The sequence below is a fragment of the Myxine glutinosa genome, chromosome 5 (genome assembly GCF_964187855.1).
Source record: "Myxine glutinosa chromosome 5, kmMyxGlut1.1, whole genome shotgun sequence".
Taxonomy (NCBI): Eukaryota; Metazoa; Chordata; class Myxini; order Myxiniformes; family Myxinidae; genus Myxine; species Myxine glutinosa.
Window position 1 is genome coordinate 17,646,608 of NC_136265.1, and position 26,580 is coordinate 17,673,187.

Consider the following 26,580-nt stretch of genomic DNA (forward strand, 5'->3'; position numbering starts at 1 on the left):
ATATGATGAGTCGTTTTGATTCTTCGAATAGGGATTGTAGTGTTGCATCCCAGTAGAAGGGGGTGCATGGTTTTAGGAGGTCCCGAAAAGGTCGCATCCTCTCGGTCATGCTGAAGCAGTATGTTACCTGATTGACTAGCCCAAACCAGGAGCGAATGTCAGTAATTGTTTTTGGTGTGGGGAAGTCCTGTATCGCTTGGAGATACCTTTGGCATGGTCGTACACTGTCCATGGTGATCTCGAATCCAGCGAATTCGACCGTGTCCTGACCAAAATGGAATTTCGTCGGATTTTGCGTAATCCCATTACGGCCGCACAGGTCGAGCCAGTTGCATGTCTGAAAAAAGCTCTCTTCCAATGTGTCGCTCCACATGATGGTATCATCAATACATTTGGACTTGTTTTTGAAGTCCGATACAATTTCGTCAAATCGTCTGGAGTATCCATCACCTGAAGCGATGTAACCTTGGGGAGTGGTGCAGTAACGGTATCGGCCCCATGGTGTGATGAACGTTGTCAGATGGCGGTCACATTCTCTGATTGGAACGCTGTGATAGCCATTCCAGGCGTCTGTTACCGTCTTTTTGGTGTTATGTGGCACCGCCATTGCTTGATGGAAGGGTGACTGGGTGTGGTGGGTCTCACGTGTGCAGTGCGCATTCAGTGGTTGCAGATCAACTGTCCTCCGTGGGGTCCCATCCTTCTTTGGACAGACGACCATTCTGCTGCACCATGTCACTGGTTCACCAATTGGCACCGGTTCCAGAACCCCTAACCTGATGTCGCGATCGATACCAGCCTTGACTTCTGCCTGCCAGTGTAAGGGGACAGGCACTGGGGTGTGCACCGCTTTTGGTGTTGCCTCGGGGTCAACCATCAGTGTGAGAGGCGGACCTTCCATGTGGGGTAGTGGCTGGTGTTCGCAGACATTGAATGTGCTGCTTTTGTAGTACTCCAGTAGCCATTTCTCCAGCCTCTCTCGGTTCTCGTCAGTGGCCGGAAATGGGATAGATGTAGGCAGTGTAGGGGGAAGCGATCTTTCCGGGCAGTTACAATTTGCATCGATAACTGCTGCCACTGCAGCACCAACTGTGTTGGATTCGCCAATGGTTGGGAAGCTACTAGACACGAGGCCTAGATCGACGCATGCTTCACGACTGAGATACATGTTCCGTGTGTCAGGTGAGATGTAGCAGATTTGTCGGGTTTCAATAATGTCGCCATTGGCTGTGCGACCAGACAGGTGTAGGAGCATGGCGCCGATAATCCGGACCCTTCCACTGTTAACAGCATTCATCTTCAGGTTGACAGGTAACAGGTCTTCATTACGCAGCCCGAGTTTGTGGAAAATATTAAGTCCTGTTATGCAGCTTTGACAGCCAGTGTCGGCCATGGCCTGGAGCCTGGCCGATTTTGGTCGGGATGACAGTGGCTGGCCGAAATGGTCATAAGATTCCTTATCGATCCGTGCTATGAGTTTTATGTACGGCTGTGGTTGAGACTTCTTCTTGGTCCAGCCAGAGAGGTGGTCAAATATATGGTGGTCGAGGTGTAGTGGAGTTGACAAGGTGGCCATGGCCCTTTTAATTTGCGGCTTCCAAATGGCCGTTTCTCGTTCCGTGACAGAGCAGAGGAGATCGTGGACCTGGCTGCTTTCTTCCACATCATGAGCATCCATTGATTTGTCCGTAGGTTTGTTGTCCGCCTTTTTCGTGCCTCCCCGGCAGACATGTGCAAAATGGCCGCGAGTGGCGCATTTACTGCATGTTTTCCCGTAGGCATTGCAGAATTGACGCCTTTGGTCGATGTTCGGCTGTTTGCCATGACCAGTTTTGCCGCAATAACTACAAATGGCCGCCTGCTTGTCGGTAGTGATCAGGGCTCTTTTGTTCTTCCAGTTTTTGTATTGGCTTGCGCCATGAGCGCCTTCACTATCGAGCAAGGCATTCTGGGAACGTTTCCCTGCTTCCTTGGCCTCGACGAAAATGAGAATTTCCTCCAAGCTCATGTTCTGATTTTGATCGCCGAGAATGTCCTGTTGTATATCTTGATCGGCGAGTCCCCGACATAGGACATCGCGAACCATGTCCTTGGTGTAGTTGACATCAGTAGGGGGATTGCATGAGCATACAACAGAAAACTTGCAGATCTCAGCTTGACCAGCCAGACGGGCTGCGTAGGTACGAATTGGTTCTTCTCGGTCCTGTCGCATGTTGTGGAGGTTTACGCGGGACACCATGGTATTCTCCTCTTGGACAGCAAGGGACCGAATGGCTTGTAGTATAGCTGCCTCGTCCTTGATTTCAATGCGTGGGTTGCTGCGGTGGAGGTCACGTCGTAGGTTATCATCACAACATTCAAGGAGTTGAACGCGAACATCATTGCCGATTATCTGGGTCGCTGCCTTGTAACCATCCCATCTTCTGGTGAAATATTGCCAATCTTCGCTGGTACCGCCGGTTTGGATACGAGGACGGCTGACTTTGTCCGGTTTGGCTGGTGCAATGGACGTGTGAGTCATGGCGTGGATGGAGAGCTGGATAGCAGCAACGGCATTGTCAGTGCTGTCAGTAACGTAGACACAGCTCGGGAAGGGGCAGACTGCAGCAGGCATCTTCAGATGAGTTGATTGTTCATAAACAAGAATGTATCAATTGAATGCAGGTTTATTAGCAACAACGATGAACAATCAATCTGCAAGACAATGAAAGCGATGGTAGATATTAGAATAAGATAATAGATACAGAATATGCAAATAACAATGCGCAGTATTACACAAGATGAGAACGCAATAGAGAACAGCACCATACAAGAGTTGTCTAGTAACCACATACGGCTATACAGTACATGACGCACATACAATCATACATACATACACACATACACACATACATACATACATACTTACATACATACATACCCCCTCTTAATGAATGGTTTGGGTGAATAGATTTTAACAGTAAGATCGAACCATCATGGTGTTGTCATGACTTGATGGAAAATTTCTCCCATCATCCAAGGTACAAGATTGATGCTCGTGTAAGAGCTAACATTAATGACAAAAAAACCCAAAAACGGACACATAAAACATATAATAAATAGAGTGGGAGACAAGATTGGGAGAGAGAGAGAGAGAGAGAGAAGCACACAAGTACAACAGTAGAGAGCAGGGACATTGGGAGATCTGTGGGAGGGAGAGGGCTTGGGGGGGGGGGGGGAGGTATAAAACAAATGGACACTGCGAGGACTTCCAGGAAAGATGTTGTATTTCAAAAAAGTGGATCTGTGGTGAATTAATGGGGGTAGAAAAGATCAAGCTTTTGGATGGGGCAAGATAAGAGATGGTGGTGAACAGCTGTTTTAAAGACCTGGAGGGAGGAGTGGGATTGAAGAGAGTGAGGGAGTTTGTTCCAGAGGCGGGAGAAAAGAGGAATGAAGGAGTGAAGGTGAGCAAAGAGTCTTGATTTTGGCAATTTCACCAGAAGAGGGTTGCTGGCAGATCTTGTGTGACCTGTAGGAATATTTGGGGGACAGAGCACAGATAGAACTGGGGGTGCTACGCCGGATAGGAGTCAGTAGAAGACAGAAAGACCACCAACCTGCCTGCGGTGAGTGAGTGGATAGGCCCTCAGAATCAGCTTCATCGCGGGAGAGTCCAATGATCCTGAAAGCTTTGGTTTCAACAGCGTGAAGCCGAGCTAGGTGTGAGGCAGGAGCACCAGCCCAGCGGGGAGAGCAGTATTCCATTGAGCTGCAGATGAAAGCCTTGTATGTGGTGAGGAGCTCAGGTGTGCCAAGGAAGGACTTCGCACGACGGAGGATGCCCAGTCGGCGACTAGCTTTGGAGGCCAGCTTAGAAATGTGGTTTAACCAGTAAAGATCATGGCAGATAGTGAGACCCAAAAGCTTGAGTGACAGAACTTCTTGGAGAGAATTGTTGAGAAAGTATATGGGAGGGTTGTCCAGACGGTCTTTTCGGAGAGACAAAATGAGAGTGTGAGATTTGTCAGGGGTGAAAGACATGTTCCACTTGTTTTACCAGTCTGTGATTTTGTCCAGGTCTGCATAGAGTGAGGAGGCTGCTGCCTCCCAATCTGAGCGATGAGGTAGGAATGGAGCGGCAGAGAGTGGAGTCATCAGCGAAGAGATAGAGAGGATTTTCCAGAGAGTCGGAGAGATAATTGATAAAGACCAGAAAAATTACAGGTCCCAGAACACTGCCTTGAGGAACTCCAGCCTAAACAGGAAGGGGAGATGAGAGAAATCCATTCAGGGCCACGTGTTGTCTGCGACCGGTGAGGAAGTCTGCAAGCCATGCGTGGAGGTTTCCATGGATACCCTAACAGTAGAGTTTGGTGAGCAGGGCGGGGTGCCAGACTTTACTGAAGGCACATGATATGTGAAAGGAGGCAGCTCTGATTTCCTGTTTGGCATTGAGGTCCTTCATCCATTGTTGAGAAAGCAAAAGCAGCATGGCCAGAGTAGAATGACCTGGTCTGAATCCAAATTGATGATTAGAGATCAAGCCATTGGAGAAGAAGAAGGATTTAATATCAGAAGCAATGATGGATTCCATGACCTTGCTGATTATTGGGAGCAGGCTGATTGGTCTGTAGTTGCAAGGATATGTTTTTGCATCTTTCTTATGTAAAGCAGTAATGATAGCTGATTTCCAAGCTGATGGCAGATGACCTTGAGCAAAAGCGAGGGTGAAGAGAACAGAGAGAGGGAGTGAAAGAGCGGCAGAGCAGGATTTTAGCACCCGTGGGCTGATGCCGCCTGGTCCAGTTGCAGAATCAGTTGACCTCTTTTATTTTTTTTAATTTAAATGACAGGCTGTTTTATTTAAATTGTTTTTATTTAAATTTAAATGTTTAAAGTGTTTTCATTAATTACATACTATTGGCTCTAACAATAACTCCTGGTTACCCATGAAATCTGTAAAAACACATCTGAGAGTTCCATCGACAAAGAGAGGATACTCCTAGTTATTCCCGCACTTTTTGGCGGGAAAAAAATACGGGGAGTGGGGGAGGGGGGAGGGTCCGAAGGGTAGGCAGTTGTAATTGGGTTGTCTGTCTGTCTGTCACACTATCTCCTAAACGGTTGGGCAGAAATTCACCAAACTTGGTAGTTACGATCAGCACATGGCATGAAGGTGCAAGAGGATTATCATTTTTGGCCCATCCCCGTGGGGCAGGGTCAAAAGGTGAAATACCAAAATGGGCAATTACGGGCATATTTTAAGATAAAACATGAAATATGCAATCGGCATTGGGGGATGCATGAAATGTAACGATTTATTGGATATGGCACCTGGATTCATGCCCGAGGAAGCGGAGACTTGGGGTTACAGGGGTCAAAGTGGGGAAAAAAATTATTAAATTCAAAATTTGATATTGGCTCATTCCTGCTGGAACATTTTGCCATCTTTCAACTTTGGTGCAACGATGGTTGATGGTGCGCCATCAACTTCGCTCTAATTTTTTTATTTGCGTGAAATCTCCTGGGATAAATAAAAGAAAAGTTCACCGTCCGAAAGCCGAGGAATTCTGAAGACATTTGATGAAAGAAATGGATTTCATTTGCTTTAAACTTTTGACCAATGAAGAAACCATGAAATGAGCTAATTAGAGGGAGAAGATTAAGTTTGAGGGAGGTTGGGGAAGGCCATTTTAAGAGCATGGGATTGAGAAAGGAAGATGCACAGGACTGAGGAGAATGGAGAAGGTGGACCTGAGTGGCTGACCCTTGACTGTTTGGATTAAAGAGCAGAAGAACAGGAAGAAGAAACATTGACAGCACATTTTACTGCCATTTATTTTGGGTTTCGATATTCGATGCTGCTTTCGTGTTGCATGTTTACTTTATTATTTCCTCCTCGCCATTTCATGCCTTTTCTGTTTGTAAAGCTGATGATACCATCCACAAATGCAAGACGACATACATCTCTTGATTTAGTTAAACTAGTACACCCCTTCACTACAGGAGCGGCAGGGGTCATGTTATTATCCTTATTATTGTTGCCAATTCTTATTACTATTACTTATGTTCGATCAGGTCATTGAAAAAATCAGACTGTGCCTCACCATTCTAAATTCCCGATGATAAACTTTACTTCCGTAAGGGTGTGGGGGCAATATCGCAAGTCACAAAACCCCTTGAGTGGGGATATTTTTTCGTAATATCATTAATATTACGCTGTTATAAGTGTTATTACCCTCGCCTGAGGAGAGGATATTGCATTTGAGTCTGTTTGTCGGTTTGTTTGTTTGTCCGCACAGAATAAATATGATTTTCTCTGCAACCGTTGGTCCGATTGACAGGGAAATTTTCACCATTGGTGCAACTCCACCTGTATAGTTTTTTAAAAATGATAATTATGATGTCATAGGTCATATGGTATGGGCGCCGTCTTGGAAAAACCGAAAAACTTTGCACCTCTATATCTCCGAAAGCGCTGATAGAAAAAATTGAGACATGGCTCATTGTAAAGAACTCTCCATGTGGAATAACATGTTAATGATGATGTCATAGGTGCCTCCATTATGACGTCATAATTCGACAAGTACAAAACTTCATCCGATCAAGATGAAATTTCTAAAATAATGATATCATCGGTCACGTGGTTCTGTCGCCATATTTGTTTTTACACAAAAGCCTTAAAAACCACTGAAAACACATCCTGGCGAGGGTCTGCAATCTCCGATTGCTCTTTCGGCTTTTGGGAAAATGCCACCAAAAACGCCTCGGAAGAACTCCATGGAAGGGTCGTGATATTAACCCTTTAACAGTTTCATGTTATTAGCATTAGCGACTGTTTAAAAAGCTAATCATGTGTGTTTGTGGTTTATAATATTTTTACTTCTGAAAGAGGTGCGCCCATGAAAACGCCACGATAAGCTATTTATACACATTCACATGGCGTTTGTTCACAACAACAACAACATGCATTTTAAGGCCATTTTCCCTGCAAGAGCGGGGGTTTGTTCAATGAGGAAAAACTCCTTGGGGAGATGGGATATTCATTATTTGTATCAATATTGTTTTGTAATAACATTAATATTATGCTATTATCATTAGATTTGTTATTTAGAAGCGTCCTTGGGAAGACGTTACGATGAAGCTAACTTAACACGGATACGCACCTCAACATGCAACCCCTTTGGGGGAGAAAACCCCCTTGGGGAATGGGTCAAATGAATTCCCCACAACCTTCATCGTGTGACCTTCAGTCCTCCTGTCAAGTTTGGTTGAGATTGGATAAGTAACAATTTAATGTAATCGTGGTCAAAAATCGTCAGACAGACGAATCGTTACAGGCACCAAATTGCGTATTTTAGTATGATGGCATATAGTTTAGCGTTTTTACTCGTCATCGTCGTAGTTTTTGCATATGCAAGAATTGTATTTTTGAACGACCTTCGGAAATGAAAGCTAATTAATTGTTTTTAGTATTATTATTTCAAATCCTTTTTTGTGGTGTTGTTTTCAGGCCGCTGTCACTGCTGCTGGGGACGTCATTGATTTGACGGCAGATGAAGAAGAGTTGCATATTGGTGAGTACGAGAGCAATTCCTTGGACTGCTCTTCTTTTTCATCCACGGATGACAAATTCCTGAAAGAGCAAGGATGGCTTTGTCTGTAATTTGGACAAAGTATCAGTTTATTTTTGAGGCAAATCTGTTTTATTAAATTGTTTGCTACATTTATTTAGCATCTCGTTTAAAAAATCCAGTCTTGTGGAGTACTTGTGAACTTTCAATTGTTATTGAAATGTTTCAATTGTCCCTGGTGTTGGGCTAGCGGCTAGGGTGCCGGCTTAGGATCCTAGGATCCTGGGTTCGAATCCCGGTCAATCGCTGAATTAACGCCAGGGGGGTTGACTCAGCCTGTCATCCTTCCGAGGTCGGCAAATTGAGTACCAGTTCACTGGTAATTCCCTGCTTGTCGTTAAAGGCGGCAAAAAGGGTTGGCGTCAGGAAGGGCATCCGGCCGTAAAACATTGCTTCAAAAAGGGGACCGAAAAACAACAACAACCACGGTTCCCGAAAAAGGCCAACCCCCGCTTGCGGGGAAAAATGGCCTCTAAAGGTGGTTTTTTTTTTTTTTTTTTCAATTGTTATGTGCTGTTCTAGTTTCGTCTTCAAGTCTCACTGTTTAAGTACTTGCTCAGATTTGTAATGTATTTTGTATACATTTTCTGGAAAGCATCGGTGATGTTTTGTACAACAACCTTAGCAATAAATATTCTCCCTCTTTTCCTCCTCTTCCCTTTATAAGTTGTGAGGTCCAGTGGTACTAAGCTTCTGCCCTGCCCTGACCATGATACTCCCCCACTTCCCTCTGCCCTCAGCCAGCTCTCTCCACTCTCCAACCACCCCCACCTTATTTGTATCCCTCTGCACACAATGTTCCCATCTCAACTGCGGTCTACCTCTTTTCCTCCTACCTTGCTTCCTTTGCCATTCTCAATTCCCCCATCTGCACCGTGTCCAGCACATCTCAGCCGGCATTTCACCAATTTACCCGTCAAGCTCATCTGCATACCAATCTCCTCCCACAGTTCATTCAACCTCCTATCCACCCTCTTCATTCTGGCAATCCTGACCCAATTGTTCTTTCAAACCTGCAGCCTCTGTTGTTGTCTCTGTCAGTGCCACTGTTTCCAGGCCATAAAGGTATGCCGGCGTTATACACGACATCAGAACCTTCCCTTTCATTCTCCTTCATACCTTTGTCTGCAATTATTCCCTCCACCCTTCTCCAAGCATTCGCACCCATCATAATCCTCCTCCGAATCTATGCCTCCGACTTACCGTCCTTGGTCACTGGCCTGTAGATACTCCAATCTATTTTCCTCTCTGATCTCCCTCCTCTCTAACCTGATGTTCATTTCTTTTCTCTACTGCTTGATCCACATCACCTCGGTCTTCTCCATCCATACTTGTCCTCAGTCTATGTTTCTCAAATGCCTTCTTCCACTCACCCAGTACTTCCTTCTTGCATCTCCCACCTACTCTCCACCACAACAGCCAGGTCGTCGGCATACAATATCCTCCCCAGAATACACCTCATGTTTTTCCTTCATGCTTACCAACTCCACCATCATGATAAACACGAGTGGGCTGAGAGTGCTTCCCTGCCTCAAACCGATGTTCACACTGAACTCCCAAGACCAATGAAAACTCTTCCCTTTGTTCCCTTGTACATCCCTGCCACCAACCTATCTTTTGCTTCCGGCACTCCCATTCATCTCAGTATCACCATCTTTCTCGGGACAGTGTTGCAAGCCGTCTCCAGGTCCGCAAATCCCATTGCCATTTCATCCACCAGCTGTCTCAGAGTGAACATCCATCTGTTGTCCCTCTACCCTTTCCAAATCCTTGTTGCTCTTCTCCGATTTCCATCTCCACACCCTTCCTTATCCTTCTGTCCAGAATCCTCTCCATCACCCTAATGACCTGACTCAGGAGCATAACGTCCCAGTACTTCCCCGGATCTTGAACATACCCCTTCCCCCTTCCAAATCGGCGCAATTAACCCTGTCCTCCGATTCTCCGGAATTGAACCCTCTCTGATACATACATTCAACAGCCTCTTCGTCCAACCTTCTCCAATTTTTCCTGCTGCATTTTTCATCTCTAAACACATCTCGTCAATGCCTGGCATTCTTCAATGTCATATGACTATTTCAAAGAATATAACCATTCCTGCATTGCTTAGAGGCATAAACGACTAGTTTGTATGCACTACAACACCACACGTGTTGGATCAAGTGTTGCTTTATGCCTACCTTTACATATCAACTCTGTTCTGAATTCTTTGGCCACAAATAATCCCATGAGGAGGTAGAATGGCCCAAGTCTATCACGAGATGACTAGCCAAGACTGACAGTAGACTAAAGGTGGTTTGGCCAAGAATTTTAACGTGCTCAGCCTACCGGACATTGTGGGATCTTCAACGTCCACCAACCATTGCCAGTGGACAAGACGCGCACCTTGTGATGCAATGCTCTGCCTGTGGAGCACCAATCTGACGATTTAGCCTTTACGTCAGGATTCTTTCCCAGACTGGACAGCCTGACAGGGAAGTGCTATTCATTCAGGTTTTATACATCGTGTGCAATCGTATCAAATAATGCACCACTAAACACATTAGTACCTCACATACTATGTAATTGCGGTTGAACACATACCTGTTTGGCTCTTATTGGGACTCATGCATGAGAGACTGCTGAAATGAATGAATGAAACTGTCTTAAAATTTCTGTCTATTGACACAGAAATGAATGAATGAATAAAACTGTGTCTTAAAATTTCTGTCTATTGACACAGATCCCCCTTATTCCTTTAAGTGGTCTATTGACATTGACTTAAAATTTCTGTCTATTGACACAGAAATGAATGAATGAATAAAATTGTGTCTTAATTTCTGTCTATTGACACAGATTCCCCTTATTCCTTTAAGTGGATTCAATGTAGCTCCCATCTTCAATCATGGATGGGCAAAAGAACAAGGTCACCATTAAGGCAAATCTGGGTCGATGAATAGGAAGCAAGTTTGACACAGGGCCTCTATTATGGAAATACCCTGTGGAGAAGTCTATCTGTTAATATCCATAATGGCGTGACCTCGATATCGATAAGAAAGAGTCAATGGGAATAATTGTTTCGGATAAACCAAACGGATTGTTCTTGCATTTTATTCAATTTTGTGTTTGCATTTCCGTCACTGTCATGAGTTGGATGCTCTTGGTGGAACTTAATGTCAAGTTGAGTAGCATAAGTGACAAGACCTGGCTTTTAAGTTCAGTACAGGTAAGTGATAAACCACACTGCACAACTGAGTAAATGGAAAACTGTACACAGAAGCATACGATACAACTTTGAAAAACCGTCCATTCAAATTGATGAGAATATTCCCCACCGAACATCGAGAATTGGTGGTGGGGCTGATAGGACTGCCTAGAGGTACGCACATTTGCCTCTAAGCCATCCAGCCTGGTTTTGAATCCCAACCCGGCTATAAACTGTAATCCCGGTGTTTCACATGCAGGGTGATTCATCAATGTGTGTGCCGTCCCTCAGATGGACGTTAAACTGGGCGTCCTGTCTGCCAGCATTAGTTAATGGACGTTAAAGATCCCACGGTTTCCTTCGCGAAGAGTAGGCGAGGTTTCGCCTGCACCCTGAACAAATTATTAGTTCCTGCCCGAACTACTGCGTCGAGCATCAGGGCTGGCACCTGTTTTCTTTGAAATGGCTCAACCAAAATAAATGAAACTTGATGGATGTCATTGACTCCAACATAGGAGGAACATAGGGTGTCCCTCCTATGTTGAAAGTTTTGCATCGATCAGACGATCGATCATCGATCATCCCTGGTGTTGGGCTAGCGGCTAGGGTGCCGGCTTAGGATCCTAGGATCCTGGGTTCGAATCCCGGTCCAATCGCTGAATTAACGCCAGGGGGGTTGACTCAGCCTGTCATCCTTCCGAGGTCGGCAAATTGAGTACCAGTTCACTGGTAATTCCCTGCTTGTCGTTAAAGGCGGCAAAAAGGGTTGGCGTCAGGAAGGGCATCCGGCCATAAAACATTGCTTCAAAAAGGGGACCGAAAAACAACAACAACCACGGTTCCCGAAAAAGGCCAACCCCCGCTTGCAGGGAAAAATGGCCTCTAAAGGTGGTTTTTTTTTTAGACCAGATGTTGCAGAGAAAAACATTTAAAAAAAACATAGATGTGGACATACACATGAACATCACAATAGTCTCTCATACCCTTTGAGGTGAGACAAAAGAAAGGTGAAAAAGTGAGGGCAGAAAAAAAAAAGCCATACAAATATAATGGGGTATCCTGATAATAATAATAATAATCTGAATTTAATCAACAGGGAATCAGCCAGGTTGTCATGGTCCTCTAATTTATAGCCTTTTGTCTATGGATATAAGATGCTGAAAGAGGGATGGGACGAGGTGATGAAAACAAATTGAGGTGCTACATGTGAGGCTCTCAATCCACAATACACTTTTTAAAAACAAATCCAACCGCACGGCTATTTCTCGCAGATCTGTCTACGAAGATCCATCATAAGTTTTTAATTGCTTGGGGTCCTCACCGGTGTCGCCCTCCATGACTATCGATGCCCAACAGAATTCCGGCATCTAGAAGCCAAAACCGCATGGACGGTGTCTGGGCTCAGGAGGGAGAGGGTTCATCTTTTGAAAATGGTTCAGCCGGTGGTGTTTAGAGAGAGACAGAAGGAAGAGAGAGGGCCAAAGTAGTTTAATGCTTCTAAGTCCATAATTTGCAAGCGATGAACCTGTGCCATTCTGAACGTTTCATGGTGAACGTGAATGGTATGTCAAGTGAGGAGACTGAGGAAATGACGGCTGGAATGGACATTATGTGGAATCGTCACTAGGTGGAAGTGATTGGACAATAACATGCAGGGAAGGCCATAAAAACAGGCAACATTTGATCATGCCATGATTTTCTTATTAATACGGCTGTGAATCAATTTCAAATTATTGCCTGTGGTTTTTTTTTTTTTGTACTTTTTTATGCAGGTTGACCTATTAATTTGCAATTGGTTACTGGCTTTGACACCAATACAATTTTTTATTGCAGACCCTAGGCCTCAACCGTATACATATATCGAGCAAACAGTTTCAAATGGAGCACCATGCCACCATTAGAGCATTAAAATAGCATCAGATGTGCCAATAAATGTGAATGGTTGCTCCCAGCTCTATGACGAAGACTCCATTTGCATTTTTGCTTTCTCCATCCTTGTGGAGGGAGGACGAAGGCCGATCAAACTCCGCCACTAGCACCCGCCGTTCACCCCGTCGCGGCCCCCTGCACCAAAACCCAATTTTGAGGCTCTAGCCGCCCTTTATAGTTTTATAGCCCCCTCAAGCATTGCGATGTTGCTGCAGTTGGCTGGTTGATAAACAACATTCTTGGGAAAAATGCCAAGATCATAAAAAGGCCCCTTGATATGGTATGCGCCATGTGGCAAAGTATCGAAAAGAAGGGACATTCCATAGGTTGTAGAAGATGTCGAACAATAGAAAAGAAGGGACATTTAAAAAAATCTTGTGTGCATGCTGGACTGCCCTTGTGTTCTTAGGAGGAACCAAGTAATGCTCTAGAAATGTTCATATAAAGGGGTGCCATACATATATAGGTTAAAACCCATCAGTACGTAAAGTTTTCTGTGTACCTTGAAATCGAAAATACATAAGATAATGTGCATGTGTGTGAAATCTAATTTGTAAAAAAAATTAATAAAGCAGTTTGACTTTTCGACTGCCCTCCCCCCTGCCCCCCCCCCCCCCTCCGAGTTTGACTTTGTGGTTCAACCCATGAGTTTAAAGCCTGTGATTGGCTGTGGGGCAAGGGAGAACCAGGAAGCTGATGCAGAGGATGAGAGTGTGGTCATTTGGAGGAGTGCTTTTTTTGCTGAGTGGATTTGGCTTGTTGGAGAGTTTCAATCTGCGTCTTCAGCTTCTCCATGTACTTCCCAAGCAGGGAAAGCTGCTGCTTTTGCCTTCTCTTGGCACGACTCTTCACACGGTCCACAGCTTGATCCACAAATTGGACCATCGGACTGCAGTAGCTCTACCTGAATGCTGTGTTTGCTCTAATTCCTGCTGAAGCTCTTCGAGTTTGGATCACGGATCCTGTATCGAGTTTGATACTTGAGGATGGATACTGTGCAGCCAACACGCCCATCGTCTGGGTCTCTTCTGTTCCGACATCTTTAGGACCATCGGATATGTACTCCACTTTGAGTGGTCCTCCACTTTAATTGGCAGGATTCCAAATTGTTCCATCATGTCACCACAGTCCCTTACACGATCAGCACACTCTCTTGCTTCTTCCTCCCTCACCCTCGTGCTGGCCCGATCTGGTTTTTCCCCTTTCTCTTTCTTCTTTGTTTCCTCTCTGTGCATATTGTTGCGGAGATGAGGACTGTATTTTTTTGATTGTGTGCTGTATTATTATTATTATTGTTTATTCTGCGCCCCCCTACCTCCGGAGCTGTGTAAAGGTGAAAGGGCATCCCATAATTAGTCCACAAGCATACACGTCAGCCAAATAATAGAATACCCCTGTTTGATCGTTATCTCTTATTCTGTGTTTTAGAGTAAGGCTGTGTCTCCCATTAATTGAAGTACTCCATTGCACCAGTGAAAGAGAATAGATCCCCTTTCATTCCCATCCCCAAAATCCCCATTTCTTTTACATCCCCTCTCGTGATTGCCAACCCTCGATTGCCAATTACCTCCCCTCCAAAACCGCCATTGACCACGAGGCAGGGTCGGAGAAGAAAGGCGTGTCTCCACCTCGTCATAGAGGGGAGGAGTGAGCCAGAGGGTCGCATGACCAACCAGGGCCGAGGTGAGCACACCGATGGGCGTGTCCTGAAGGCCGGCGGCTTGATCGCTAGAGGCGCTATAAAGGCGCGCGCGCAAGAAGCGTTGAGTGAGTCGTCAGAGAGAGTCGTCAGTTGGTCGTCAGTGGAGGGTCAGTGGTTGCGTTGGTTGCGGTAAAGAAGTCGGTGGTGAGAAGTGGTGGCGTCGAGTGGTCAGTGGTTACGTTGGTTGCGTTGAGTTGTCGGTGGTGAGGAGACACCAGGGCCAAGAGAGAGAAGGTTCAAGGTCAATTACCAGCAGTTGCGCCAGAGACGGCAGACGCGCCCTGAGGTGAGCCAGAGAAGCAGCTTTGGCTCCACAAGCAGCGTTGACTCCACCAGGCAGCTTCAACCCGTTACCCCGCGGGGACCAGATAGCGGTGGCATCGGTGGCCGTCGAGGTCCAGCCGACGTCCCGTGCGGGATCAAGCCCGAACCATCTGCCCCAGCTGAACCTTCCCATTCCTCCTTCCAGCATTCATTCCTTTCCTCCACCCTTCTTGTGTACGTGAGTTTGTTCTGTGTGTCTTGTCCCTGGGTTAATTAAGTCTGTATAAGCTAGTATTTGCACTGTGTCACCTGCGTCTTATGTGTTGTAAATAAACTTTATTGCTCCTTTTTGCTTGTGTGTGTAAATAATAAATCCCATTACTCTTCTGTACGTCTTCTCGTTTTATTCCTTTTCCTCTTTGCATTTCGTCGTTTTAGTCTTTTCCCAGATTGGGCAGCTGCGGTGCGATACGGCCAAAGTTCTGGGTGAATCGGGTGAGTTGGGGAAGAATCGGGGATCCTGTAACGGTCGCGGTTGGACCATCCGCTCGGCCCATCATAACATCTAAACCGCGATCAGTAACAATTGTTGTCAGGAGTTGGGATTCGGACCTGGGACTAAATTTGTTAGGCCCAAATTTTGGAACACCAATTGTGTTATTAAGTAACAATTGGTGTCGGGAAGTGGGATTGGACCCGAAGCGCGCTTAACGCGCTCAAAATTACAAAATACCGAAATTGCTTTTGTTTTACAAAACCCGAATTTTGAAATCGCGCCATGGCTGGTCAAGGCGACGGGATGCCGGTGGGAGAGATAGACGGGGTAGAATCGACCCAGGACCTCGGGGAAATGTATGTGGAGGAAGGAGAGGAGGAGAACATTGGCAATGTGGTTGAGGGGGTATCAGGCGCACATAATGGCGCCTTTGCGCACGCGGTTACAGCGGCACCAAATCTAGCCGCGCCCGTGACCGTAGCAGCGCCGCTGGGGGATTCGGACCTTTTTATGATGATACAAATGAGGGCCCTTATGAACAGGCTAGAAGCAAAAATGGATGCTCATGGTGAGCGAATGGAACAATGGGGAAACCAAATTGAAGCAGCAACGAACGGAATGAGGGCCAATAGGGAGGAAAGGGAGCAGAGGGACAGAGACCGCAAGTTGGGCGAAAGGGTCCCAGGGGTGCACGAGGAGGTAACGCGGGTCGAAAAGCACTGGTTGAGCGAAGCGGAGGAAAGCGCGGGTACAATGACGGGGGTAGAAATCGCGACCCGGGGTTTGGAAAAGCCGGCGACCGCTGAGGTAGAGGAGGGTGTTTTATTAAAGCCAGCGGTCGCCGAGGTTAATAAAGAAAAAGCAGTGCTGGGAATTAAAATTGAAGAGATGACGGAGGTAGCCCGGGAATTGCAGGGAGAAATGGATTATGTACAAAGTCCCTGCTCACATCACGATGCTGTACTCGCTAATCCAAATGGAAGTTTGCAGGTTTTGGTGCAGGGAGGAAGAAGAACCCCGAAGGTGAGACGTGCTGTGTATTGTGCGGGGAGATTTTGTAAGAGGATGTTTGACGACAAAAGAGTTTTCGCGCGCTTGGGATCGAGGAGGCATCCGGGCGTTGGTGAAGGGTCCCGTGTGAGTGGAAATGGCACGCGTGGGAGGAAAAAGTGTGCGTCGGCGAGTGGGTGTGTTATAAAGTGTGGGAGTGAAACCGAGTGCGAGCAAGAATGCACGTCGGTGTGTACGGAGTGTACGTGCGAGGGTGAGAGTGACACGAGGAGTGAGTTGGTGGTGGAGCGGGTGCGAGAATGCACGCTTGGAATGGTAGAGGGTGTGCGAGGAAGCACACCTGGGTTGGTGGTAGCGCGAGTGTGGGAGAGCCCATCTGAGCGCGTTAGTGGGTGGATGCCAGAGTGCACGCCCATGGTGAGTGTTACGGAGGACGTAACGGAGGAGAGGTGTGGACCAAAGTGTGCGCAAGAGTGTGCGCGAGAGGTGTGGTGTGTAACAGGGAGAGCGTTGGTGGAATGTACGGACGGCGTTGGAACGCCGGGTTTTGTGAGGGTGAAAGGGGTAGCGTATGCGTGTGAGCATGCAAGTAAAGCATCGACGGTAACCGGGTTAGCGGTTTGGGCGACGGATAGCCGATGCGAGCACTCGGGGCGCGGGGTGCTTTGTTGGGTGCGAGGCCCGGCGCAGGTCGATGCTGCGTCGCTTCTCTTCGAAGCGTCGTTGCCGATTCGGGCTTGGCCCCGCCCCGCACGGTCGAGTCCGGGCCTTGGCGGGCGAGGCGACCGGTCCGGTTCAAGGGCGAGTGGGAGGAAGCGGAACGGTGCCCCCTCGTGGGGACGGGGTTCCGACCGAGGGAGATTGAGCCATCGGGCCCGGGACCGCAAGGTGCCGCGCCGAGATGGTGCGTGGAGCCTCGGTCCAACCAAACCACCTCCCTTGAACCGAAAGCCGGACGGATTCAACCTGCAGGCGACCAAACCACCCGAATTCATTGCTCGGCTTTGCGAAGCCGAGTTTAATGATGTCATGACGCACCGAGGCTGGGATATAGTGGACTGTAATGATGGTGATAGTGATAGTGATCGTGATTTGATACGAAATTTATAATAGTGGGTAGAATTGGCAGTAAATGGAAAATTTTTGAATTGGTTGGAATTTGGACGAACAAAATTTATAGTGAGAGACCCCCGATGTGGTGGGATGGCAAATCCACCATCCCTCACAGAAGTGGGGCAGATGCGCTATAGCTTATGGGGTTGATGGCAGTGAAAACTAGCCCGGGTGGGTTAGGATATCGTGTGTAGGGATCTAGCGAAGATGACAGGTAACGTTAAGGTTAGTTAGTGACAATGATACCTGTAGTGGGGACGCAGGTAGATTAGTATGGATGATAATGACGTGGGAGCGCAATAGTTTAAAGGGACGACTGGGAAGCGCAAGTTTCAGAGGGGAGTAGTTAGCTGAGATGATGCCGTGTGTTTGAAGATTGAACAGGTGTGATTGAACAGGTGTGATTGCACAGGTGTGCAACTGAACAGGTGTGTGGAGCAGTGTATGAGGGAGTAGTGGTGATTGCGTGTTGTGATGACCAAATGGTCCAGGAAGAGGAGGAGGGTGCAGGTGGCACCAGGTGATTGCACAGGTGTGCAACAACAGGTGTATGTGGCTGTGTGGAATAAATGGTAGTGTGGAATATCTGGAGTATTGGAATGGATGGTCGTGGAGTGAGAATGGTGGAAATTGTGGAGTGGAGTGGATGGTGCGAAGGTGTGAATGGGGGAAGAGTGGACCCCCATCACGGATACCCGGGGCGGGTAGTGTAAGTGTTAGGTAGAGGGTATAGGTAAATTGTGGTTGGATATTGGCATCTGTGGTGCGGGTGAAAGAATGGTCTTTGGATGGGTGCATTAGTGTTGTGGAAATGGCTGGGCGTGTAGCCTGTTAGTGTGTGTAGTTGGTTGGGTGCTCCACCACTGTGAGGATGTCAGCCAGGTGAGGCCGCAGGTGGGCTCTGGGAGCCGGTAGTAGTTGTTGTGGATGGGGCCCGAGGATCCGGAGGACGGACCCGGGTAGCCCAGTGCCAGAGGGCACCGAGTGGGGTGACAGACCCAGGAGGGACTGTCCCCAGTTAGTTAGGTTAGGGTGAGGAGCTACGTAAGCTCGGGTGGCAACTGCAGTGGTGGTGTGCAGGTGGGTAGACCTGCTGGGAGAGCTACACGTCGCAGCCCAGAAATTGTGCGAGGGCACCGGGAGATGAATCGGGGGAGTGAGACCCCAAATTGAGAAGCACCACAGTTTGGTCAATGGGAATTGGTTGTTAGAACCCATAGTGTAAGTTGGCCAATGGATTTGCAGGGAGAGACCCCGGGTAGTGTAAAGTGTGTTAATGTCATTTAGAAAGTAGTTGGGATGAAGTCTCCTCGCACCATCTGCATCCACTCACCTGAGGTGACAGGAACTCCACACCATGCCATGTTTTATTATTTTTCATTGATGCAAATGTTTGGATTGTGAGACGCATCATGACGTGGGTGTGACATTGTGCGTAATTCCATCTCTCCCTCCTTATGAGGATTGATGACGAATTGGGTGATGGCAAATTTTGGTTAGAGGGATTGTGGTGACGAATTTGGTATAGAGGAAATATGGGGAAGACGTGACAGTAGTGACGAATTTGTAAATGGGTAGATTTTGTAAATATGGGGTAAGGGCAAGGGTAGTGTAGGTGACAGGGGGGTGACGTACGGTAGGGACGAGCTTTCTCACTTCGCCCTCCGTACGCATTTCGCCTTGCATTGCCTTATTGATGTGTACCCTTGTGACCTTACCCCTTGCTCATTTGTCTTTCCCCTTTTGTCTCCCACATGACCTGTGCGCCATTGGGCGCCGAGGGGAGCGTGCGTGGGTCGGCCAATGTGCGCCCAAAATTCCCAGAACCAGCTGTCTGCATCGATGCACCACATTATGGACCACATGCCGGTGGCCGAGCACCACTTATGGACCCCATGGGTTGGGGCATGGCCCCTCTGCTGGAACCGGCCATGAGGGCCCGAAATCTTGCTGGCGGACCTTGGCCACAGGGCACCGATGCCCCACAGGTGAACCACACGTAGTCGGCCCTGTGGGCCATAAATAAAGAAAATAAAAAGGACACATTGGGCACACTTTATTGCAAATAGGCCGCCAGTAAGAAAATGAAAGAATGACAACATCTGGAAGACCAAATGATGATAACCAGCAGAGGGAGCCGAAGAGCAAGAGATCACCTGCAGGGTTAGGGGTTGTTGGTTTATTTACACTGATGAACTATGGTGACTGCACCGATTGGTGCTTGAGGGTGTTTGTATTGGTGCGTTTTTGGGTGCTTTCATGGTGCGTCGATGCAGAGCAGACTGTCTCCCCCCCAGAAAGAACAATCACAGGTCCTGGGTTAATTTTGTAAATAAAAATAGCGTCATTGTAAATAATGCTTCCCACCGTCAGTGTGTAGTTTGAAGACCATTCCGCAATTCGGTTAACTGTGGGCGTAAGTCTGTTAGGCATGGTGCAATGGAGCAGCGGGACACATTTATTTATGTTTTAAAACTGTCGCACTCAGGGTCAGGTTAAAAGTAGAGGGAACTACACCTACGTATCACACTAAATAAAAGTTGTAGGCCCGGGACGTGCCTAAGAGGAGGAGGGTGCAGTGTTGCGGAGATGAGGACTGTATTTTTTTGATTGTGTGCTGTATTATTATTATTATTGTTTATTCTGCGCCCCCCTACCTCCGGAGCTGTGTAAAGGTGAAAGGGCATCCCATAATTAGTCCACAAGCATACACGTCAGCCAAATAATAGAATACCCCTGTTTGATAGTTATCTCTTATTAGTGTAGGCTGTTATGTCATTTCGTGTTTTTTTTTTTGTTAAAAGCAAAATTCCACTTGATTCCTTGTGTTTGGGGTGTCACATGTTCGAAAAAATAGGTTGTTAATTTTTTAAAACGGATTAAGGGTGTCAAATCCAAGATGGCCGCCAAAATATATAAATTCCATTAAAACTGGTATTCTGAACACAGTATGAGGTCCAAATTAATGATAATACCCATAATTTCAATACCAAGGAGTTCAAAAACAATTAATTTCAATATGGCAGTCAAATTCAAAATGGTGGAAAAATCCAAGATGGCCGCCACTTCTTAAATAACCACAGTACAAAAACTTAATGTTCTTGATAACACAAATTGTGAATGATGAAATAGGTCCATTTTGGTGGTAGTGCCCACATAAGTAATGCTAGGCCGTTGGGGAAACATGTTACTGATTCGTTGAAATCGGTGGATGCCAGCCATAGTGAGAAATAGTGAGAAAATCCAATATGGCTACCACTGTTTTACACAAAGGTCCACATTGCTATAACAATGATAGCGTAATGTAATTTCCTGTTTGACCATATTTAAATATTCCTGTCTCACAATCATCCGTTTTACCTTACAAGTCCTCGTGTTCATCTCCCACAATGTTCTGAGCTGATTGTTCATTGTTGCTACAGCCGTAGTTCAAACAGCTACAGACCTCTGTGCATGGGAGTTTATTGCTGCGGCAACTACAGGAGTTTCCTTTGCATCCTGATTTGCAGCCACATTTTACCAGCTTAGTCACGGCCTCTGGTGCTGGAGGGTTCAAACACATCACCGGAAGAAATCTATTTTCCTCTGACTTCCATCCGTAGTCAGTGGGAGAAGGAAGGGACGGTTGACTTTCGCATGCCTGCATCCATATCATTGCAATATAATGTGCTCGCAGAATGTGTGGTGTCAATGATCCAGAGGTTGGAGGCAGACTCTCTCCCTCGGACTGTCGATTTGAGTACAAGAACCATCGTAGTGCATTTACTTTGGTGTGTGTTTTGGATCTGTACAACAAGCAAACGAACCTTTCCAGTTGGTCAATTGCGTTTGGAGAGGGTGTAGCAGCAGATTTGCCAAGTGAAGCAAGTGAATCCAGTATCATATCATCGCAGGACATGAACACCTTCATACACCAGTCCTTTGTCCTGCCGGCGAACCTGCCACACATATCTGATCCTGTGAAAGAATGAAACCTGAGAATAGCTGAGGTGCGGTTAACTCCTAACTTTTCAAAGATAGGTTTGACTGCAATTTTCCTATTCAGTTTTCCTTTTCCGGTAAGGAAATATGTCTCAGCAGGTAGCTGTGGATACATGTGGATCATCAGCAAGAAGACATCGGTATCTGGAGAGTCTATTACAAGTTCTACATCGCCGTTAACTGTTAGGGCATGGAGCAAGAGTAACGTATCCGCTTCTTCATGACCGTGTTTTACCAATTCATCAGGCACACTTACATTGCCTTTTGTCTCAATGCCGAAGGTTACCATGAACTTCTTCAATTTGTTGGCAGAGCTGTTGCTGTGATCCAGAATCTTTGCAGCTAAATACTCTACAAGTTCTGCCTTGGTTTTGACACTTGAAAGGAAGTCCTTCAAGGAAATATTCTGGATCAGTGTACTATCTTGGATGTGATAGTAGGTCGAGTTTCCCTTTGTTCTCTTTTTTCTCATTTGCTCTTTCAGAGAACTTTCGACGTATCTGTCAAATACTAGTCTTACTTCGTCGTAGTTAGCTGCAATCCTGATAAGCTTTTCAAGAAATGACATGGCAAAATCACTGCATGTTTTCATTTTGTCTGTCTTGGAGATGGAGTTAACGAGGGCCATGCCATCTATGACTACAACTTTATAAATTTCTCAGACATGTCGGAGATGTCAGTTGAAGCTTCTTGCTCAGGCTGCGCTTCTTGTACTTCAGGCGCCCCGGCTTGGGGTGGTACTTCAGTTTGGGAGTTTTCACTCAATACTTGGTCGCCAGAAACACTCGGTATGGCATTAGCTGGATCGCTTGTGGCTTCTGTTGGGCTAGGTTGCTCCTTGGTAACTAGCGCTTCAAGATGATGAAGGACCTTAGCCTTGTCATATGCTAGGAGAAGTGACCCATCCGAAGCGAAAAGGGCACGTGGAACAATTCCAAATTCATACTTCCCAATACAGTCCTTTAGATCAAGGTCTGGACGGCTTCTTGATGCTACTATAAACCTCTGTAGGAGTCCTCGTTCTTCTTTGATTTTAATGAGTTTGTCACCTGCTTTCACTTTCTTCACTGTGTTGGCACTTTTGAAAGTGCCTATGTTCTTTCTCTTCATTGGATCCCACACTGAAAGTTTTCCTTCTGTAAGGCGTTCTTTGACAAATGTCTGGAACAACTGTTGTCCGATGGCATCGCGGTCTACTATGTCCTTTGTTACCTTTTCATCAATTACTTTCTTGGTAAGAAGGTTACACAGGTCACTCTCATCGGTTACGAATGGGTCTCCATGAACAACAAATACCTCTGTCAATCTAGCGGAATTTCTCATTACTCGGGTGGACTTTCCCCCTGTGATCTCGTGGTGTTGGTCTCTGGTATCAGCACCTTCCATGCCATATTCTCTTTGAAACTCCTCTACTAGATTAGACAAGTCAGGTGCAATCAGGAAGAAATGGTCTAGAGCTCTCTCAATTTGGGTTATTCCAGTAATGCCTCCAATGACCTTGAGTTTGCGGTTCTCCTGCTCAATTCCGTGATCTGGACCTATTGAAGTGAATGCAGAAATCCCCTTCGTCACACAGAAATTTCCTTTCAGGAGTTCTGCCCAGACATCTGGAAAAACTTGTTCTGTTTGCTGCATTGTTGACAGGTACAAAGGGAGCAAACGTGCGTAGTTCAGGTGGTCGTGAGCAAAGAAGTACTTGATAAGAGCTTCAGTGCTTTCCATATGCAGCAGCAGGTCCCGTTGTCTGGTAGCTCTAATATACTGAAGGATAGTTTCAAACTGCCTCAAGTAGTTACGGATGTAGTGTTGAATTGGTGCTGGATTGCTTTCAAACTGTCCCAACTTTGTGAGGATATCTCTAGATTCGAACATGGTCATGGTTTCTCTGACGGCATCTCTGAGGTTTTGACGGTTGCCTGTGTTCATGCTGATATCTTTCTGATATGCTTTTTCCAAATCAATGGACGCTTCACTTAGGAACACTTTCTCTTCTGGTGCTTTTGTTAGGAACCTGTCAAAGTAGAGATGGTATAGAGCAAGCAGTGTTACAGTATGTGCTTCTAGGGACCTGTAGAGATGTTTTCCATTTGGGATTTGCGTTACGGTTGTTGGAGAATAGAGTCCAGCTTCGACCCAAGCCTGGTCAATGCCGCTTCCTTCTGCCATATTGAAATTGAATTTGAATTTGACTGCCATATTGAAATTAATTGTTTTTGAACTCCTTGGTATTGAAATTATGGGTATTATCATTAATTTGGACCTCATACTGTGTTCAGAATACCAGTTTTAATGGAATTTATATATATTTGGCGGCCATCTTGGATTTGACACCCTTAATCCGTTTTAAAAAATTAACAACCTATTTTTTCGAACATGTGACACCCCAAAGACAAGGAATCAAGTGGAATTTTGCTTTTAACAAAAAAAAAACACGACAGCCATTTTTAAGACATAGCAGCCTACACTATATTCTGTGTTTTAGAGTAAGGCTGTGTCTCCCATTAATTGAAGTACTCCATTGCACCAGTGAAAGAGAATAGATCCCCTTTCATTCCCATCCCCAAAATCCCCATTTCTTTTACATCCCCTCTCGTGATTGCCAACTCTCGATTGCCAATTACCTCCCCTCCAAAACCGCCATTGACCACGAGGCAGGGTCGGAGAAGAAAGGCGTGTCTCCACCTCGTCATAGAGGGGAGGAGTGAGCCAGAGGGTCGCATGACCAACCAGGGCCGAGGTGAGCACACCGATGGGCGTGTCCTGAAGGCCGGCGGCTTGATCGCTAGAGGCGCTATAAAGGCGCGCGCGCAAGAAGCGTTGAGTGAGTCGTCAGAGAGAGTCGTCAGTTGGTCGTCAGTGGTTGCGTTGGTTGCGGTAAAGAAGTCGGTGGTGAGAAGTGGTGGTGTCGAGTGGTCAGTGGTTACGTTGGTTGCGTTGAGTTGTCGGTGGTGAGGAGACACCAGGGCCAAGAGAGAGAAGGTTCAAGGTCAATTACCAGCAGTTGCGCCAGAGACGGCAGACGCGCCCTGAGGTGAGCCAGAGAAGCAGCTTTGGCTCCACAAGCAGCGTTGACTCCACCAGGCAGCTTCAACCCGTTACCCCGCGGGGACCAGATAGCGGTGGCATCGGTGGCCGTCGAGGTCCAGCCGACGTCCCGTGCGGGATCAAGCCCGAACCATCTGCCCCAGCTGAACCTTCCCATTCCTCCTTCCGGCATTCATTCCTTTCCTCCACCCTTCTTGTGTACGTGAGTTTGTTCTGTATGTCTTGTCCCTGGGTTAATTAAGTCTGTATAAGCTAGTATTTGCACTGTGTCACCTGCGTCTTATGTGTCTTATGTGTCTGCGTCTTATGTTAGGTCGCGGTTGGACCATCCGCTCGGCCCATCATAACATCTAAACCGCGATCAGTAACAATATGTATATAGTTCCTGTTGTTTGAACTGATGATTAAAGCCGTGTTTGATCCCAAGCTTTGCTTGGTGTTGTGCATGCCATAACAAACACAAACAAAAAAAAGAAACATGCCAAAAAAACACCATGCTTGTTGTTGTGCATGCCATAACAAAAGATAAACCGATTCGATTTTGGGGTCAAAAGGTCAAAGATCAGAGGTCATGTTAAGTTCCAATTATTTCGTTACTACGATAGCTTAAGAATGGCTGCAGGGATCTTAGGCAAACTTGATTGGAAGCAATGGATGAGAAAGCATTTGCTTTCAATAGAGATGCCAAATACAGAGTGGTGGGGTTTTCAAGGCAGCAGTCCCTGTAGAAAACCTTGGGCCTGATATCCAGGTGACAGACTCAGCAGAAGAAAAGTTCATGGTAAAGTTTCCAGATGTCTTTGCCAAGTATAAACTGCCACGTGTGAGCAGCGAGGAGCTTATACACATGGAACTCACTCCCAATGCAGTTCTGCAGCAGAATCGATTCAATCGAGCATGGGCCACGTTCATCCTTGATAAATCAGAGGGATTCTCCCATCCAGGTATCGAACGACTCAACAACTCGATCCGGACCTATGGCTGGGCAATCCTCTGCACCCAGGCTTAGAATCACACAAGCTTCCTGGGTACCGGCATCACATTTGACGATCAAAAGCAGTTCTTGGCAGATGTTGAAGATGCCGTCGACCTCCTGTCAGTGATTGAACGCTACCAAAATATCCTACAGTATGCATGTTCCAAGGTAGACTGTTATTGGTTATGGGCTCTACATGGCTCCTTCCGACATGCAGCTCAGCAAGCTGGACCAGCGGATTGAGGGTTATAACAACAAGATTGCTAATGCCACCGAAATCCCAAAATAGGTGTGAACACTGATGTAAGCGCAGCACCAATCCCTCTACCTGTAGTAATGGGAGGCAAAGGCATTGTGGTACCAGGTGAGCCAGCTACAGCTGTTTTTTGTCATCCTGACTGTGGTGCCAGCATTTACGCCGATTGTCACCCCAGCTCAAAAAAGCCGCAGCTGCAGCTCATGAAGATGAAAAGACAGCGCTCATTGTTGGTGGAATTGCCGTGGGCCTCTTAGCTCTATGGTTTACTTCTTAGCCAGTCTTGGGTAGCAATGTATGTACACCAGCCCGCTGACAGCAACAACAAATGCCCACAGATTTTCTGCAAGTGAGCCAACCATCTTGGGCATGAGGCTGAGGAGCCAGGACACAATACTCCTGATTATTCCTGGTAGGGTGGCTGCAGCCTTTTCAGGAAGCTTTGCTCGGACCTGACCTAAGGATTGCAAGTAGGTGCTTTTTTGCCTACTTCTTCAGACTCTACTTCTCTGATGGTGGTGGTGTAGGTTATGGTGTGCCCCTCCCCTCCCCTCATCACCAGCAACTGTGAGTGCGAGCACCAGGATTGAGACGATAAACCCAAGTGCATTTTGGGTTCTCACGATTGTAGTGCCATGCTCACGAAATAGGGCTTGGAAACTCTCTCAGAGTGCGTTGTCATCATGCAAGATCCTGTCAATTGTTTCGCAGATCCAAGAGATTTGGGAGTGATGGTTTCCGTGCATAGCAGAGGCTGCTCATTCGACGTTAAGTTCTCACAGCCACTCTTCAATGTGTTCTCTCGCCTCTGGGTCACTGGCCTCCTGCTTTCTTTCATTCCAGGCGATGACAACATCTAACTCCGAGAGCCTCTCATTGTTGTTGACGAGCTCTCCCCACTGTGTTTGCATGACTGTCAAGTCCCTGGAGTTCATGGAGGCTCATATGAGGCTCCCCGTGTTCCTGATGTCGGATCGTAGAAAGGTCGGTTTCCAGTGTCTGCAACT

At 46.6% G+C, this 26,580-nt stretch overlaps 1 protein-coding gene across 4 annotated transcripts in view; it reads left to right on the forward strand.

Annotated features, from left to right (window-relative positions):
- The window catches only part of LOC137427894 (uncharacterized), a 197,902-nt gene that overhangs the window by 163,508 nt on the left and 7,814 nt on the right, over positions 1-26,580 (forward strand). For 3 of the 4 annotated variants that reach the window (XM_068117695.2, XM_078777648.1, XM_078777649.1), the window contains one exon: positions 7,496-7,559. In XM_068117695.2, the coding sequence (XP_067973796.2) occupies positions 7,496-7,559 (64 nt within the window). Of the gene's footprint in view, positions 1-7,495; positions 7,560-15,133; positions 16,779-26,580 lie in introns of those variants that run through there. The other variant, XM_078777650.1, reaches the window with a different exon arrangement.